At 43.2% G+C, this 18107-nt stretch overlaps 1 protein-coding gene across 1 annotated transcript; it reads left to right on the forward strand.

Moving 5' to 3' along the window:
• Positions 1-1731: 1731 nt before the first annotated feature.
• On the forward strand, positions 1732-17842 carry PLCXD1 (phosphatidylinositol-specific phospholipase C, X domain containing 1). Its single transcript, XM_014960334.1, has 7 exons — positions 1732-3220; positions 3691-3833; positions 7457-7593; positions 10674-10802; positions 11105-11260; positions 14317-14500; positions 16078-17842. The coding sequence occupies exons 2-7, from the start codon at positions 3722-3724 to the stop codon at positions 16368-16370; spliced, it is 1011 nt and encodes a 336-aa protein (XP_014815820.1). The 5' UTR covers positions 1732-3220; positions 3691-3721; the 3' UTR covers positions 16371-17842.
• Positions 17843-18107: the final 265 nt, after the last annotated feature.

Here is an 18107-nt window from a genome sequence, read left to right on the forward strand (position 1 = left end):
GGTGTAGGTGGGTGGGAGGGGGGTCGCAGTGGGGTTGGAGGGCGCTGAGCCCATCCCCGTGGTATCTCTCTCCCCTGCGCCTGGGGTTAGGGGTGCTGGGGGGTTCGCTCCTCGCTGTGCCGGGGGTTCTCCTCAAAACTCTCCCTGTGGTTCCCGGGACGCTCCGTAGCTTGTGTGTCGGCCGCGGCCACAAGTGTTTTTATTGATGTCATCATCGTCAAGCCTTCCTTAATGATGATACCTCCCCCTCCCGGGACGGGGTGGCGTGTGGCCGTGGCCCAGGGCTGCGGGCTGGCGGGGGGGCCCCTGCCAGGCACACCTTTGGGCACAACCCGGGGGAGATCCCACCTCATGCTCCCGAAGTCGGAGGAGCGTGATCTCCAGCGGGTTTGCTGTTTGATTGCTTGTCGGTTGTTTGCATCCTGGTAGAGTCCTCAGAATGAAATCACTGCCTGTCCTCAGACCGCCCAAGGTGGGGTCAGAAAGCTGGTGTGGATGAGGGGAGTTAATCACGGCAGGGTGTGGAGGGTGGGCTTGACCATCTGGAAGGGGAGGAATAAAGACAGTTGTCCTTTGGGAAGATTAGGGTTTAGTCACCAGAGGTGGTAGCTAGTGGTCGTGACGGCATTCCTCCAGGCAAGCCGTGGTTTTTCCCTGAAGGGTACCCACATCGTCAAACACAAGGCAGCAGCTGAGTTTGGAGGTGGTGGTGCGACCATCTGGGGCTTGCATTGTGCACGGGATCAAACCAAAAATCTGGTCCAGTCACTTCTGTACAGGACCTGATCAGCAGATGGCTGTGGTGCTGCTGGTCCTGCCATGCACCACCAGTGGCTGCCATCCCCAGCCTCAGGGCACTGTGGAGGGAGGTGGGAAGAAGAAGATGAGGATGAGCTGTGAGTCCGCGTTTGCAGGACAGCAGCATGACTTGATCTTGCTGTTCCTGCTCTCCAGCTGTCTGCTGGCTTTCCCCAAGCCCAGCAGAACACCCCTTGTGAAGTGTCCTGGTCCTCCAGAGACTGGGGTGTTGGTGGCAGCCTGTGCCGGGCTGAGAACATGCTGTCCCTGGGTTTTGGTGGGGCAATGCTTGAGGGTCTGTGGTACAACCTGGCAAAGCCAATGGTGGTGCTTGCTGCCTCCGCAGGGACTTCCTCAATTTGGGCCAGCACTGGGCTGTCCTGACTCGGCAGTGACCTGGTGCAAGGGACTAGCATGGCAGAAAAGCAGCTTTTTTTCTGTTAGCTGTGGGACTGTGCCCACATTAGCCCAAGTGAGAGAACGTGGTGGCAGGAAAGGGTGGCAGCAGGCAAACCCTTGGACACATCCTGGGAGTACTGCTGGTGCACAGGAGCTTGTACCAGGCTGAGACGTGGCTGGCTGGTGGTGCTTACAAGTCCCTGGTGCTCACTGGGGGGCTGCGTGTCTGCTCTGGGGGGGCATGGGTGGCTTTGGGGATCAAAGGAATTAAGGAAATGAGGAAAAGCAGTGCTTATCATTAGGTTTCTAGTCTGTGTTACAGGACCCACATAAGTGCTGCTGTACGCTGGAGTGTTGCATCCTCACAGCTCCTGTCAGCTTCAGAGCTGGGGAAGGACTATCCAATCTTTTGCAGCTCCTAAATAGCAGTGTTATTTTAAGCATCTGCAGCCCCTGTCAACATAGACTACAGTGATACATAGACTAGAGCGGAGCAGACCTGGGTGAGCAGTGATCTGAGGTCTGAGGAAGCAAGAAACACAGCAAAAAGGGGTCTGCAGGAAGCAGAAGCTTGAAGCTTGGCATGTTAAATGGCAGAGCCAGAGGATGGATGAGTTGGTCTGCCTGAGAGCTGAACTTTTTTCCAAGAATAAGAGTACCACATGTGGCATATAGAGATTGTTTGCTTATGCACGACAAAAAACATCTGCACCTTTTTTTTTTTTCCCCTAAATAAATCCATGGGAGTTTTTCCACTTGACTTTGCACTAGGTCCACCAAATATTTGCTTTTTAAAATAAAGAGACAAAGGGAGCAAGAGAAGGCTTAAACCACTTCTTTCCTGCTTACGCACTGGCCTTGTGTGTATGGATAACCTCAGAGGGACCTATTCTTCACCAGGAGGAGAGCCCCAGGTTACACACCAGACACGTGCCAGGGGTGGCTTGGCATTTCCCCCAGTCAACATGGTCCTGTTCTTATCTAACTGGGGTGGCTGTACTCAGTGAGACCACTTGAAAGGCACAGCAAAAGCAGGCTGGACAAGTGATGCTACATGCATAAGCAGATACTATCAGTTATGAGCTGTGTGGACATAAAACTTAAGAATGCAATTCCTAAAGTTGCCTTTCAGATGACCCTATGCAGCTACCCAAAAAAAAAAATAAAATCTATTGCACCATATTTAAGGAAACCACAGTTTCTTCATATAAGCAGCACGGATTACTTGTAAGTCCAGAAAAATCAGCCACCTCCCAAAAGCAACCCAAAGAAGACTTTGTGGAGAAGCAATCTCAGGAATGAACGTGCCAAGATGCTGCAAAAGGGACCAGGAACCAGTGAGGAAGTTTGGCAGAAAACAAAACCTGCATGAGCTGTAGCAGACATGGAGGAATCATTCACAGTGACAGCTTTTTAAAAAAGGATTAAAAAAGGTGTAATATTAATATAGGTAAACACTATGCCATGATCAAAAAGAAAGAGTCCTACCATATAGCAGTGAAAAAATAGCTAAAGCCTTGAAAACAGTGAAAAGGAAGGCTGGCTTTCATTCTCAAAAACACCACCTGAACTACAGGAACATCCTAGAAAAAAAGAAAAGGTACAGAGAGCTCATCTGCATGTTCTGCATCATCTAGGAGGATGTAAAATGAAAAATGAACAGGATAATTCTAGGAGGCCATGATTGATGATGACCGTGACTTCTCAGCTAGGTTTTACCTGCTGGCACTCCTGCATGACCATTGTAAATTTTGCACAAGATCCCGAAGAGGCTTGTATCCAAGAAGGAACAGTTCCTGAGTAGTTTTCACGAAGGTCTGACCAAACTGAAGTACTTGTGATCATGGGCTCAGTAAGGTTTAGAAAAGCAGACATCAAGAGATCTTCTCAAAATGGGGAATAAGAAGATGGAAGTTTCTCTCTGACCCCAGAAACCAGTATGATCTGAAAATCCAATGTCCTGACATAGCTGTCACAACAATACCTCTAAGGAAAGCCTTGACAGATGAATTGGTGCTTCAAGGTAAGTGTTCTCCAGGGGCCTGAGGGTCACAGACTCAGCCCCTGTCCTGGTGCTGCCACCAGTCCCACTGCCATGTTCCCAGGGCTGCAAAGGGTCAGTGAACAGACGTTGTTTTTTGTGCTTAAGGTAGGTTACTCCTCATGATGTTGCAACTGCCAATGTGGATGGTAATTTCTCCATACCAACCAAGCTGCACGTATTTGTCTTGGCTCTATTTTTCCTTTCAGCTGGTCAATTTACAAGCCCGAAGCTGGAACCCTCCCTTGGCATTGTGCTGGGAGACAATGTTATCAAAAGTGGTGCATGTTGTGGCCAAGGAGCTCTTGACATTTTGCTGCAATTTTGCTATTTGAGAGAAGGGTTGACATTTTCTAGCATGTGTAAATCCATTCTGCACAGGTGCAAAGGCATTAATTCAATCACAGTATATGCGGTGGTTTATTCTTTTTTTTTTTCTTTTTCCCTCTCAGAACACCCTCTGAAGTTGTAGAGCAGGCACTAATGGAAGCCCCTTTGCAAACCTCCATTCACCAGTGCCATGAAAATGGTCAATGGATGTCACAATTACCAGAGAAGCTCTGGGATGTTCCCCTCTATAACTTAGCCCTTCCAGGTAAAGATTAACTTTTGTTCTCCGCTGTTTGGTTAGTGTGTCATTTAAGCATTGGAACATCCTGTTTGTCCCATTTCAGGATGGCAACGTTTATTATTTGGGTCAGTGTGTGGAAAGCGTGTGGGAGAAGGGCTTGGGGGAGGGTTTGTGTGACCTGTGTGTGCATGTAAATACTTTTAGTCTGTAATGTTTGGGGTTTCTTGAAGGGGAGGGGGGAAAAAAGGATTTTTTTTTTTTGAGGGAAGGAAAGAAAGAGGGACTCATTTGCAGTCACTGTGCATCCTCTTGTTGGATCAGTGTTAATAATCTAAGCATTTGCAGTGGTGAGAATTTCCTAATTCTTTCTTGCCGCTTCCTGTGTAATAAGATGTTTCCAAAAGGAGAGAAATAGCACTTTACCTTATTATTTTTTCCCTTGTACTGTTTAAAAGAGGTTGTGAAGGTATATAAAAAGGAGGATGGAGGCTTGGAGTTAACATGTTTTTATTAATGTAGATTGTGACTTTTCTGCATTACCCTGCTTACAAAAACTGGATTTATCCTATTATGGGTAAATACAGCTGTGCTATAGGTGGTGTCCTCATTGGTATTGCATTCAGACCTCTGTCTTTGGCCATATTATTGCTTCTCTCTGCTGCTTTGAATAGATGACTTAATTTTTTTTTTTTTTTTAATTCTTTCCTCATTCTGTCCAAAGAGGTTATGGGAGAACCTGTTTTCACTGGCAAATGGGGAGGCACTGGAGGACTGTCAGCTCTTGGGTGATTCCCTTTGCCTCCACAGTGAAAATAGTACCAAAGAAAAGTCTAGCCCATATTTTCTGTCACACCTGTATCTGTCCAAAGAGGTTATGGGAGAACCTGTTTTCACTGGCAAATGGGGAGGCACTGGAGGACTGTCAGCTCTTGGGTGATTCCCTTTGCCTCCACAGTGAAAATAGTACCAAAGAAAAGTCTAGCCCATATTTTCTGTCACACCTGTAGATGCGACAGATAGTTTGGGTGGAAAGCAGCACAACATGCAGATGTAAGTTTTGTGTAGGCTACAGGATTGTAGGTTAACTTTAGCAAAGATATATATTTAGAGACAGCAGGAAAAATCAGATCTTGTCTTTAGTGGGTGAAGCCCTGGTAGGACCCAAAAACTGTGGTGGCTATTTTTTTTTTCTGCCCTTCATGAACTAATGGAGTGTGGAGTTTTGATTAAAACTGAAACCCAGAAACTTATTTAATGGTGACTTCTTGGATATGTAATTTAAATTGATGTTAACTTCAGAACAAGTGCACATCTGTTTTGGATAAAGCCTATGTAAGTGGATCCCAGGACAGATACTATAAAAAATTTCTAGATTTTTTTATTAAACTATCAAGAGAAGAAAATAATTACCTGTCTTGTGACAGAAGAAAGAAGGCAATATTCTCCTCTTCTCTCCCTCCCCCTGCCTTTTTTTTTTTCCCAATCTTTTTTGTTCCTCTTGCAAAAATCCTTGAAAAAGTCAGTGGCATTCTCAGTGGTGGTTTTGGGTGGAAAAGGAACTATGTTGTTTCTAAAACACTTTCATGGTGGTGGTTCTGGGACGTTGTAAAAGCTGAGAACCTACTGCTGTGTGCCTTTGACTTTCTGGCTTTTCCAATAATGGTGATCTTGTTATTCTTGTGAATGTTTGTTGTTCTTGTGACTATGCCTGCATGGAGAACAGGCAGGAAGAAAAGAATGGTTCAAGCAAACATTGGAGGACTTTTACAGAGCATTGCAGGCTATTAGCTTGGAAGATTTTGGTGGCTGTCCAGCTGACCTACAAAACTGGTCTAGCCTGGGTCAGAGCAAAAAGCAGATGAAGATCAAACAGGTCAAGACAGTTCTGGCAGATTTTCAGAGGGAGCAATGACTCGGGGAAGCCCAGTTTGGAAGTGGAAGCTTATCTCAGACAGAGAAGGCAACAAGGCATGCAGGAAACGTGAGAGAGCGCATTCTGAAGGCATGATGAGGAAACAGAGGCAAGTGTCAGTAATTAGTGTTGTGTTTGCACCAGGTTGAGCACAGTGCTGCCGGGAGATGTTGCTTCAAGCTCTGAAGCTACATGGTTTTGTGATAGCTCACTATCTTAGCATCGTATTTGTTGTGTCATGGATATACCCATCTTCCTTTCATTACTGTAACTCACTGACATCACAAGAAGACTCCTAAATAAGAGGTTACTATCTATTTGCTGATTGGCATCAGTAGATGCAACACCCATCGATGGAATCCTGTTCACTTCTCTCAGACTTGGATTTGGTCCATGGGTATTTAATGGTTTGACTCTTACACCTTGTAAGACAAACTTCTTTGATTGCATGCCCTCATTATAGATCTTTCAGTGAGCTTGGTTTGGGTGTTTAAAGCAGGAAAATAGACAAAAATCAGATTTTAAAAGGTGATAAAATGGAGTGCAAAATCAAACTATTATTGACAGCTTCAAAGAATTTTCTTTATTTCAAGTACAATCTTGTCCTTTCCCTTGGCTACGAGAAATATTGCCATTGGCAACAGTACGACTGACCGACCATTCAAGAAAGCAGTTCCTGGCACCAGGTAGCAATTCGTTTGACAGAAGACTTAAGAAACAAAATGATATCCAAATTCCTTGCAGGTACTCTGTAAAGATCCCAGCAAGTCAATTCACCAAGTTGTTAGCTTATCTTATTGATGCTTTATACAATTAGAATAAATAATGGAAGAGAAAAAGCTGGCAAAATCGCTGGTTGCCTGTCCCAAAGAAATTGTGAGTTGCAACAAGAGTTTCATCTAAACGTGATGCAAGAGATGTGTCCAATTTATTAAGACTTCAAAGAAGTAAAATATTTGGGCAGGCTGTACTTGGCTCTGATGCTTTGGCTGCCCCTATGTAATTCTCTGTGCTGGAAAGAATCAGGTAATTTTTGAAGTCCATAAAAGGTGTATCTTGTCCATCTATCCCATGTAAACTTAGTCTTGGATTTACCTCTGAAACATTCAAGCACTCACCTTTTATATTGCTGTCTAGGGGATGTGGGTGTTTACTTCAGGAGGGCATTTTTACCAGATATTTGAGGTACAAATGCTTAAAGTGCCAAGTTAGAAGTTGGTTCAGTCAAAGGTGTAAGAAGATGAACTTCTGCTTCCAGTCATATTTTCCTGTGCAGAGATGATGGGATTGTGGAATATGAAATTCAGCATTTGGACAACTCTGAAAACAGGACAAATTCTAGATAAATTCAGCCTTCAGCTCTCTATGCCCTGAAAAAAGTGGGTTTTCTCATCAAGATAATTATTTCAATGCAAGATGCAAATTGAAACTGGCCATTTTATTGTGGTTTGAGGCAAACATGATGCGTAGTTTAGATGGGGACTGCTTTATTGAAAAGTCCTGACGCCTTCCTTTCATGAGAATTTCACACTGAAGTTATTGATGTCACGTGAGCAGCTTCTGTAGAAGATCCACCCTTTTGCCACAACTACTTAGGATGTCAGGCACTATAGGTGTGTGATTTGGAAACGGGGTGGCATGTCAGGTGTGCTCACGCAGTGTAACCATGTGTTGTGGTGCTGGAGTAGTTAAGAAACGACAATTTTCTGTAACACTTATTTTTTTTTTTCTCCAGGGAGTCACGACACTATGACCTACTGCTTGGATAAAACCTCTACTGTTAGTGGCAATGAATCCAAGCTGGTGAAGTTCTTGAACAAATGTATGCCCTGCATTGTGCATCCCATTATCATGAAGTGGTCCACGACACAGGTAACAGTTGTCTAGTGGTTCCCCTCATCCCTGGGCAAAGCTGAAGCGTGTGCTGCAGTGCTGAGAGTGGTCACACTCTCCTGTGGGCAACAAAAGCATAGCCCACCGCCCAGAAATCCATGCTCTCAGGAGATACCATGCTTGGATGTGGTGGTTTAACCCCAACCAGCAACTAAGCGCTACACAGCCGCTTGCTCGCTCCCTCACAGTGGGGTAGGGGGGGAATCGGAAGGTTAAAAGTGAGAAAACTCATGGGTTGAGATAAAGACAGTTGCATAAGTAAAGCACAAGCCGTGTATGTAAGAAAAGCAAAATAAGGGATTAATTCCATGCTTTCCATCAGGCTGTCATCTCCAGGAAAGCAAGGGCTCCGTCACTCGTAACTTACTTGGGAAGGTGAACACCATCACTCCAAATGTTCCCCCCATCCTTCTTCTTCCCCCAGCTTTTTATTGCTGACCATAACATCACATGGTATCGGGTATCCCTTTGATCAGTTAGGTTCAGCTGGCCCAGCGGTGTCCCCTCCCAACTCCTTGTGCACCCCCAGCCTGCTCACTGGTGGGGCGGTGTGAGGAGCACAAAAGGTGTTGACTCTGTGAAAGCCCTGCTCAGCAATACTAAAACATCCCTGTATTATCAACACTGTTTCCAGCAAAAATCCAAAATATTGCCCCATGGTAGCTACTTTGAAGAAAAATAACTCTTTCCTATGCAAAACCAGCACACTGGGGTACGAGGAGGGTGCCATACAGAAGACATCTCCTTTTGTGAGGAAAAATCACGTAGGTGAGGCAGGGCTGATGCACAGACAAGGATGTTGCTTAAAGCTGACCACTTGGTACCAGAAACTCATCTTCTTTTTCATGTGTTTATTCTTGTAAATAACATTTGGTATTACTGGAATCTTTAAAAGAGACATTTTTCTTGCGCTTTGTTCAGAAAGGAATGCTTGACATTTTTAGTATCGCTGTTTTGCGAGATGTCAGGTTTTTTCCCCATCTGTATTGTTTCAGCATTTCACCCAGCAGCAGAGAAAAAAACCTTGTTGAAGGGAATTTATTTTCCACAAATGTTAAGAGAATGAAGGTGTGATCCCTCACATAAGGTTTAATTTTTTAAAATGTCTAAATATTAAGCTAGTAGTTATCTCTTTGTTCCTCACAAATGTATGTTAAAGACAAATTTTGGGATCATGATTTAAGCTAGACCTTTTGAAGATTTTTCTAAAGAACAGGCTTTCCTGGCATCAAAGAGGTACCAAAAAGTCGTTTCACTTTTTTGTTCTTTTTGAAGGAGTAGTTCGTTATTAGGGAATTAAAACTGAATAATTGATAAATAGTGCTAATTATGCCTAGGCTTCTTTTGTTGGGTTTGAGCACTTGGAGGCTTAGACACTACCAGATATTGAAGACATAAGGGGGGCAGCGAGTTGATGTGGAAAGGCACTCGCTTGGCACAGGGCCTTGTCTTGAGCTGCTTTGAGACTTCAGCCAATGTCTGATACCTCCTGACTAGTGGGTTGCTGGCCTGTGAGGTGACCTCATTGGTGACAAACAAGTTCCTTGCGTCATTATGGTAATTTTCGTGTCCAAACCCAGCTTGCTGAGCGGGAAGTGGCCTGGCTCTGAGGGGAAAGAGCTGCGGCTACAGTCCTGCCCCTCCTTAGCCCTGTGGGGCTGGAGTTACCTTTGCCAGGAGGTGACTCCAAGGAGCCCTACCAGTGGTAGAACCCGCAGGTTCCTGGATGGCCCAGTGCCTAGGAGATGGCGTCTGGCTCTTATGGATGTCAGTCTGGAGGCCCAAACCTTTCCTGCACAGTGGCTGATGTCAGGTGTGTAGCTTCCACTCGTGCCCCGGAGGTGTGGTGTGAGATTGCAGCACTGAGCAGCATCGCCCCCAAGGCTTCCTCTTACATTTTGCCCTTGGAGGCAACATTCATGCTGTCTAATTCAGTATCCAAATCCTCGTGACTAATTAGGGAGTCTAACTTGTGTAGTTTTCCCATGCAGTCAATGGAAGAAACTAATTCACCCAAAGGGCAGTCCAGAGCAACTATTTCATCTGGTGCTCTCTCTGGCCACTAAGGTTATGTATGACTTAGAGCCATCTCCAGTGTGCTCCAAAGTGAAGGTGGGACTTCACTTGGGGAGGGTAAATTCCTGTCCTAAGAACAGAAATGTAGATGGTTGAAACCAGGCAGGGTGAGCACCCTGCAATGTGTAGAAGCTCTCTCTCAGCACTGAAGTGAGGAGTGTGGTTATTCAGGCACAACGCCTTGTATTGATTTAGCTGTTTTGTTAAATCCTTTCTGATTTAAGTCAGTACAGTGTATTCTGTCTGTGAACCAAAAGTTGCAGGTTGAACTGGGACAAACTAGTATTCAAATGTATTTAATTAAAATTATTCTGTTTCCTTATGCAAAGAGACCTTTGATACAGATAGGAGACATACCATTCAGGACTTTTTGGCCCAGAAACTCAGCTTTATCACCTGTTCCATTCAACCCTCAAATCTAATAGTAGAAGTCCAAGGGAAGTGGAAACCGAGGAGGACCTGTTTTGTAGGACTTCTACAGGTTAATTCAAACTTTTGAAGAGACTTTATCCTGAAAAAGAACAATAGCCAGTACTTATTTTCTATTTTTGTTTTTCCTTCTGTAGGGGATGAGCAAGCTCCACAGAGACAACCATGATAAAGTCTTTGATCTAATAAAATAAATACAGCATTTCTAAGGTGCTGATCCTGCAATTTTTGTTCATGTGAATAGTCTTGTGAAGCTCAATCATGTATTTACGCACAGTAATAGATCTTTAACTTTCAGAGTGTAACAAGGACAGAGGTCTGAAATTAATCTAATCTGTAGCTGCAGTATATGCCGCAGGGAGATCGTGATCCCTCTTGTCAGAGCATAAAATACTTCACAGTTGTGACTTGCTGCCATATAGTGCCATTTTAAAGATGAAAGCCGTGTGAAAGTGTCATAGGGCTAACTTCCTACACCCTTTTCAGCTTTCTCAACTGAAGAGACAAATTTCTTCCAAGCTCTCAGGACCTTTGTCTTCTGTTTCACCTTTCAGGTGCTGACTGTGACGGAGCAACTAGAGGCTGGAGTTAGATATCTGGATTTTAGGATTGCCCACAAAGCTAATGATCCATCTATGAATTTGTACTTTGTGCATATGGTTTACACAACTGTTACTGTACAGGTATTGGTCCTTACCTTTGGAATAGCAATAAAAACAGTGCTGTTTCTTTTATTTAAAAGCCATCATAATCTGAAAACGCTGGCCCAAGTAGGTTAATTGTTTTCCTAACGTGGGGACTTCAAACTAGAGAAAATCATCAGGACTGGAAGTTAGTTTCAGCAGCTACAAGTGAGACTGGAGCATCAGTCAGTCCCTCATCTGCGATTGCAAGTCTGCCCTACCCTTAGTGCTCTGTTGGACTTTTGTTCTTTTCTCTGCATAGCATAGATGGCTTTCTAAGTTGCTGTGACTCTCTCTTGTAGGATATTCTCTGGGAAGTGTTAAGGTGGTTGGAAACTCATCCTCAGGAAGTCGTTATCTTAGCCTGCAGGAATTTTGACGGATTAACCAGGAGACTTCATTGTCATCTTATTTCCTGTATAAAAGAGATTTTCCAGTGTAAACTGTGTCCCAGAAACGTAAGTATGAGTTCCTTTTTTCCTCCTTTACGAGTGATATATTACAGCAAGATCTTTGATTCCAAATGTTTAGATATATTCTATTTGCACTGTATTTTTAGTGTAGGAAAAGTAACATTTGCTGCATCAGAGATAGATCTTTACCTAATAAAAGTGAACAGATAAAGCAAACCTACATCCCACAGTGTAGAGGAGGGAGTTAAACTTGTCTGCCATGTCTGTTGAATTGTGGGACAATAGTAGGGACACAACTGCCATCCCGTCACCTGTCTGAGTTGTTTTTTCTTTAAAAAAAAAAAAGGTGAAAAAATAGGGTGTGTGTTATAAATACAGTTCATACTATAGTTATAGAATGTAAAGAATCCATTTTCTGCCTTTTCACACCAGTAATTATACATGAGTTTTTATGCTATTTATAATAGTTTAGGTTGGAAGTGACCTCTGGAAGTCATCTGGTCCAACCCCACCATGCATGAAGCAGGACCAGCTTCAAAGTTATGTTGGGCTCTGTCACATCCACCCTTGAATATATCCAAGGCTGGAGATTCCACCACCTTTCTAGGCAGCTTGGTCCAGCATTTTACCACTCTTACGGCTTGGTGTCAACTAGGACCTGCAGGTCCTTTTCTGCAAAGTGGCTTTCTACCCTCTTGCCCCAAGTCTGTCCTGGTGCATAGGGATAATCTATCCAGGTGCAGGACTTTGCCTTTGTTAAGTTTGCTGAGCTGCTTGAGGTTTCTGTCAGCCTGTTGAGGTCCTTCTAAATAGCATCTCTGCCCTCAATGCATTTCTGGTGGCATTGACTTTCTTTCATGGATGTGAGGTGGAGCTGACCGTCCAACCAGCCTAATATGCTTTCAGTCACCCAGACCTCCAGAAAAGCCTTAATTTAAATAATCAGAAATTATTTGATTGCTAAACTTTAGAAGTTGAGATTTTTAGCTTCCTCTTTTTTTTTTTTTTTTTACAAGGTGTGGGAGCTTTTAGCAGTTAAACAATTAACATTTCAAAGATGCACAGGAACAGAGGGTTTTCTCTGGAGATGTGAGGGGTACAGGATAATGATGACCCTGTTTGCGATTCGAATTCAGCCTTTGAAGCTGGTGTATTGGATGAATATTACCATTTCAAAGCATTTTGTACAGCAGAGTTAAAATAGAACAATTCTCAGCAAAACTAGGGGATTCTGAATATTCAGGCCTCAGCTGAATAACTGAAGACCTGAGTGACACTGTTTTATTGTTTCCCCAAATAACTGGAGTGCATAAGTTGTGGATGAGCCAAGCAATACTGGAGAACATGGTCAATTTTGCTGTCAGGCACACGGCCAGCTGTTAAGAAGAAAAAAAAGTTAATTGCAAAAGGGGCAAGCTGCTGCTGATAGTTTGTTAAATGAAGGTGATGAATGAATGGTTTGAGATCACCTGGCTTAAGAAAGAAGAATGTTTCTGAGTTGTTTCGGGGGGGGGGAAGAGAGGCACTGGAGAAAAGAAACTGAGTACTTCCCTCAGGCAGGATGACTTTATTTCTGTGGAGTCTGTGACCAGCACAATGGATCTCACCATCTTCGCAGGTGATACCATTGCAGATTAGGTAGCTGGGGTGTTTTTCAGGATCACAAATTCAGTTTTAACATTAAATGACCAAGTGTTAGTTCACTTATTCTAAAATAATCTGCTATCTACTGTTTTTCAAGACTGCAACTCTGTCATTGTACAAAAGTAAGTGTTGAACTATTTATGAAGCAACTGCTAAGCAGAGAGGTCTGTATGTAGTACTGGCACAGGCCACAGCGTGACAACATTACATTGCATTTAAAATTTTAATTTGCCTTAAGTATTCAAGGTGTCTTCCTTTGATCTGCATTACTAGGGTTTAAAAATCCCTTGTTAGACATCTAGTTTCATTTCTGCTTTGTTTGCAAAATAAGCACCTGTGCTCATGTACACATTTCTGGTAGCTTTTTTTTTTGGCTCTTATCCCACACTTTTTTTTTTTTTTTTAAGTGATTCCAGCTTTAGAAAGGTGGCTGGAGTAAAGCAATGGCTTGTCAACCACAGATTTTTGTAGTTTGAGTAGCTTGTGTCTTAATTTTGTAGTACTTTCTAACTTAATTGGGGCTCGCGCTCTCTTTCTTGGGTGAAGTAAGAGGGAATCCCATGCTTATTCAGCCCTTGGCGCTCTTCAAAGATTTACATAAAACATTTTCAACTGCCTTTGGCTTTTAGTTTAATTAATAAGGTAATTGGAACATCAAAAAGCCACCATTTCCTTTTCACAACAACAGACACAGCTTTTAACCACAACATTCTTAAAAATCCAGTACCTATTAAATACATTGGTTTTGCAAATAAAACTAGTCAGAGGGCCTCAATTTGGTCCGATGGTAACATCTGTGGATTGGAAAATATCATTTCATATTGAAACACTTAAATTTAACAGATGTGATTCAGCCCATCTGCCTCTCTGAGAGGTTGTCTGACTCAAGACTTCCCCTCTCTCAATTCATAATGTCTGGGACCATCCCAATTTCAGAAACTTTCCACTTGGAGAAATCAGAATTAACATATCTCTTAAGAGACTCACATTTAGTCTTCCTAGGTCTTAAGCAGTTCAACTTTCTTTGATGGCTACAGCGACAAATTGGATCAAGGTGGGGCATTTGCCAAAATTACTCCTCCTTCTCTGCCTGTATTCCTACAGCTGGGTGTAAGGGCTTCCTACCTCCTTTCACCAAAAGGGCTGCATCTTCCTCTCCCACCAGATTTTCAGCAGTGGTATGTGCACAAGGGGCTGGCATGGGGGTGGTCTCTTCTAATAGAGGTGTAAGACCTTGAACCATAGTTGAATTGAGGAAAAGGAGGAATCTGCTGAACTTCCCAATCTGATGAAGTTGACCAATCTGATAGCCTTCTATGATGCCATAAGCCAGCCAACGACCTGCTGGGTTAGGTATAAGGACTTCAAAGCTTTATTTGAACTGCCTCTCTGCCAGTATTTGAACTTTGGGAACACTGCTGCGTTGCTGACTTCAGCCTGGGCGTGCTCTCTCGTAGGTGGTGCCGACGCTGCGGACCCTGTGGCAGCATGGCCATCAGGTGATAGTCTCCTACGAGGAGGACGTGGCAGTGGAGGAGCACTGTGAGCTGTGGCCCGCCATCCCATACTGGTGGGGAAACAAGACTGCCACTTGTGCCCTTATCCAGTATTTGGAGCGCATGAAGCGGATGGGCCGTCCAGGTGGGCACAGGGAGTCGCTCGGGGGGGGGGAAATGAGGGGCAGGTAGAGCAACACAAAACAAATGGGAAGGTGGGAGTTCATAGCACGGCGGGATAGAACCACTTTGTGCATGCTGTGGGCACAAGATGTCCCCGTGTCGCTGAGTGCAACATTCATCTTTGGTACTTGCAAACAACACACTGCTGCTGACCAGGGAAATGCATGAGAAGGTTTTGGGGGAGACCTTATTGCAGCCTTCCAGTACTTAAAGGGGGCCTACAGGAAAGATGGGGACAAACTTTTTAGCAGGGCCTGTTGTGATAGGTCCAGGGGTAATGGTTTTATACTCAAAGGGGGTAGATTGAGACTAGACAGAATGAAGACATTTTTTACAATGAGGGTAGTGAAACACTGGCACAGGTTGCCCAGAGAGGTGGTAGATGCCCCATCCCTGGAAACATTCAAGGTCGGGTTGGATCGGGCTCTGAGCGATGTCATCTAGTTGAAGGTGTCCCTGATCATTGCAGGGGGGGTTGGACTAGATGATCTAGGGCCACGAAGATGATCAGAGGGATGGAGCACCTCTCCTATGAAGACAGGCTGAGGGGGCTGGGATTGTTCAGCCTGGAGAAGAGAAGGCTCCGGGGAGACCTTATAGCGGCCTTTCAATATCTGAAGGGTGCGGATAGAAGAGCTGGGGAGGGACTCTTTGCCAGGAAGGGTAATGATAGGACAAGGGGAAATGGTTTTAAATTGGAAGAAAAAAGATTCAGATTAGATCTCAGGAAGAAATTTTTTACTCTGAGGGGGGTGAGACACTGGAACAGGTTGCCCAGAGAAGCTGGGGATGCCCCATCCCTGGAAGTGTTCAAGGCCAGGCTGGATGGGGCCTTGAGCAACCTGTTCTAGTGGGAGGTGTCCCTGTCCATGGCAGGGGGGTTGGAACTCGATGATCTTTGAGGTCCCTTCCAACCCAAACTATTCAGTGATTCTATGACTATGCTATCCTTGTTGTGAAACCAAACCCCTACAAGAATGGTGCAGAAGGCTATAGCTACACCAAAACTCAGCAGGGCTCAAGCACGCTGGTGTAGCCTGAGCAGAAAGACAGTCAGTTCACAGGCTCTGACACAGGCTCTGTGATTGCACACGTCGGTGATGAAGGGGAGAGCTGCTTCAAAAGCAGAGTGCCCAGCCAAAGGAAAACGCTCCTGTAGGTGCACCCTGCGTTCCCCCACCCCTCACTGGGGAAGGCTAAGTATTTGGAAGCAAGCCCTGCAGAAACAAACATAACCTATGAAGGAGGACTAGTTAGTGGAGAACCTTTAGTCTGCAATGAGTAAGTTAGATAAATTTAGCTAAGCTGGAATGGTTCACTAAGTGAGCTTGGTTCAGGAACTATTTACTACATTGTGCAGTTGCAACAAGGGGAGACAGTCCAACGAGACAGCGCTAAGGATATGAAACAATACAGAAAGATTGTAAAGTTACTACTTTAATGACTCCCAGAAGAACGAAATGTGGAGTTAATGCAATTCTGAGCAGTTTCTGTTCTCAAAGGAATATTTAATGCCTCACTTTCTGATTTTTATTTCAGAAAAATTCTTTGTAGCAGGGATTAACCTTACAGAAAATTTAAGGTACATTCTCGTACACCCATTTGGATCACTGAAGAAAATGACACTCCAGAGTCTTCCGTGCTTGAAAATCTGGATAAAGCAGCAGTATCCAGGACCAAAGAAAGAATGTGTTAACATCATCGCTGGAGACTTCATAGGAAATGATGATTTTGTCAAAGATGTGATAGAACTTAACACAAAAATAAATACTCCATTACGCTGTCAAAGTAAAGGGGCTGGAACAAATACCATTTCATCCTCAACTTCTTAATCTGTGAAAAGCTGAAAAGGCTTTGTCTTCCATTTAATGTGCCCTGGTTTAAGCATCCTGGATCCCAGAAAGGTCCAATTATCTTAAACCAGGGATGATTTAAAGACTTAGTAAGAAAAGTGCTCTCACCATCATCAGGGTTTCAAGGCCTTTTCACAGAAAAGAGAGCAGGCAGACCTGGCTGAAGTCTCTAAAAAACTATGGTATAGGTATAATTTACTGGAGGTGCTTAGATTCTGTAGCAGCAGTTGGCAATAATGAAAGTCCCAAGAATCCTATTTTATTTTACGTATGAGCACAAAAAAGAAATACGTCAGTAGGTGCATGAATTATTTTGTGATAAGATTTTACCTTTCTTATAATTGTAAATATACTCTGTGCTACTTGCAATCCCAGACGTCAATATTTTATATCAGCACAAAAATGACTTGTCTGTTTTCATAGTTTGTGTTAAATATACAAAAGAAACAGTTTAAAAATATTTTGAGCGATCAAAGATATGGTATTGACAATCCTATCTGACATGATTTATATGTATGTACACTAATACATCATTAACATTAGAGATCTAGTAGCGGCTGCCTGTTGTTACAGGCCAAGTATGAGTTTGTGAGCCTGTTATCAACAGGTTGGTCACAAAATTCTTTATGATTTGTAAAAGGTACATGTATTTGAACACTCATTGCTCGTGCCAGTTCTGCAGTGATGAAGATACCAAAACTAGGCCCCTAGAGAGTTTTGTCTGTGGTAATGAAATCTGTTCTATTAGGTGTTGCCAAAATACACCTTACATTGAAAATAAACACGTATGAAAAAAATTCCTTATCTAAACTCAGACTGCTCTAAAAATACAGATTCTTGGCTTCTGTCACACTTATTTGGGGCTTCACAACTGGTCTTTTATTTACCTGTTTTAGTAGCTCTATAGTTATTTTTCCTCTCAACAAGTGAAGTATTTTTTGCTTATGTAAAAACCAAGGATTTTATGTTGTTTGCCACTGCATATTAATGCTATTTTTCTATTTTTTTTTTTAATGAACTGTGCAATAACAGATGATCATGAAGGTAAGAGAAATGGCAAGCATTGGGGCTAAAACAAACCCAGGCCTTGCATGAAGTTCACTATGCAGCTTCATCCATATACCTCACTTCTTAGATGCACTTTATATGCAAAAGCTGAGTTCAAATGTCTGGCAAGATGTTATTGTTTGCAGGAGTTTGAAATCAACTGCTACTTGATAGCAGGTCAAACTCAGCCTAGACTTCTCAGCACGAAAGGCTAAGATGCTACCTCCTCATGCAGTCTCATATGTAGGAGTAAACACCCAAATATTCCATGTTTTTTTTTTCACAGTGCTTTTTATCCTTGTTCTTACCTCTACGTACTTTATACATAGTCAGAATGGTTTTCTGCCTGTCTTTTGTACCCTCAAGTGGCTTGTTACTCTTGTCTAATAAATATAAATAATGGATCAGGTTTTGTTTTTTTTTTTCCCCCCTCCTGAAATAATTTAATACAAAATCCATAGTTTGCTGTAACTTAAATCTTTTTTCTTTAAGAATTGAGGCGTAGTAGGTATTGTCGATAAATTACAGTAGGCGAGAAAACCGTATGAGTAAAAGATGTTCCTGGCTAACTTTATTGCTTAAATATACAAATCTATGTTTTTTTGCTTCAATGCAGTCATGGCAGTTATTTTACTTAAATATATATTCAAACAGAATGCATGAACCTAC

Source organism: Calidris pugnax, unplaced genomic scaffold (genome assembly GCF_001431845.1).
Source record: "Calidris pugnax isolate Ruff unplaced genomic scaffold, ASM143184v1 scaffold188, whole genome shotgun sequence".
NCBI lineage: Eukaryota > Metazoa > Chordata > Aves > Charadriiformes > Scolopacidae > Calidris > Calidris pugnax.

Excerpts from the sequence above, each read along its gene's own strand:
- PLCXD1 (XM_014960334.1), top strand. The coding sequence starts at position 3,722 with ATGGAAGCCCCTTTGCAAACCTCCATTCACCAGTGCCATGAAAATGGT. Across the intron at positions 10,803-11,104 it reads ACACAACTGTTACTGTACAG|GATATTCTCTGGGAAGTGTT; the intron begins GTATTGGTCCTT and ends TCTCTCTTGTAG. Across the intron at positions 11,261-14,316 it reads GTAAACTGTGTCCCAGAAAC|GTGGTGCCGACGCTGCGGAC; the intron begins GTAAGTATGAGT and ends GCTCTCTCGTAG.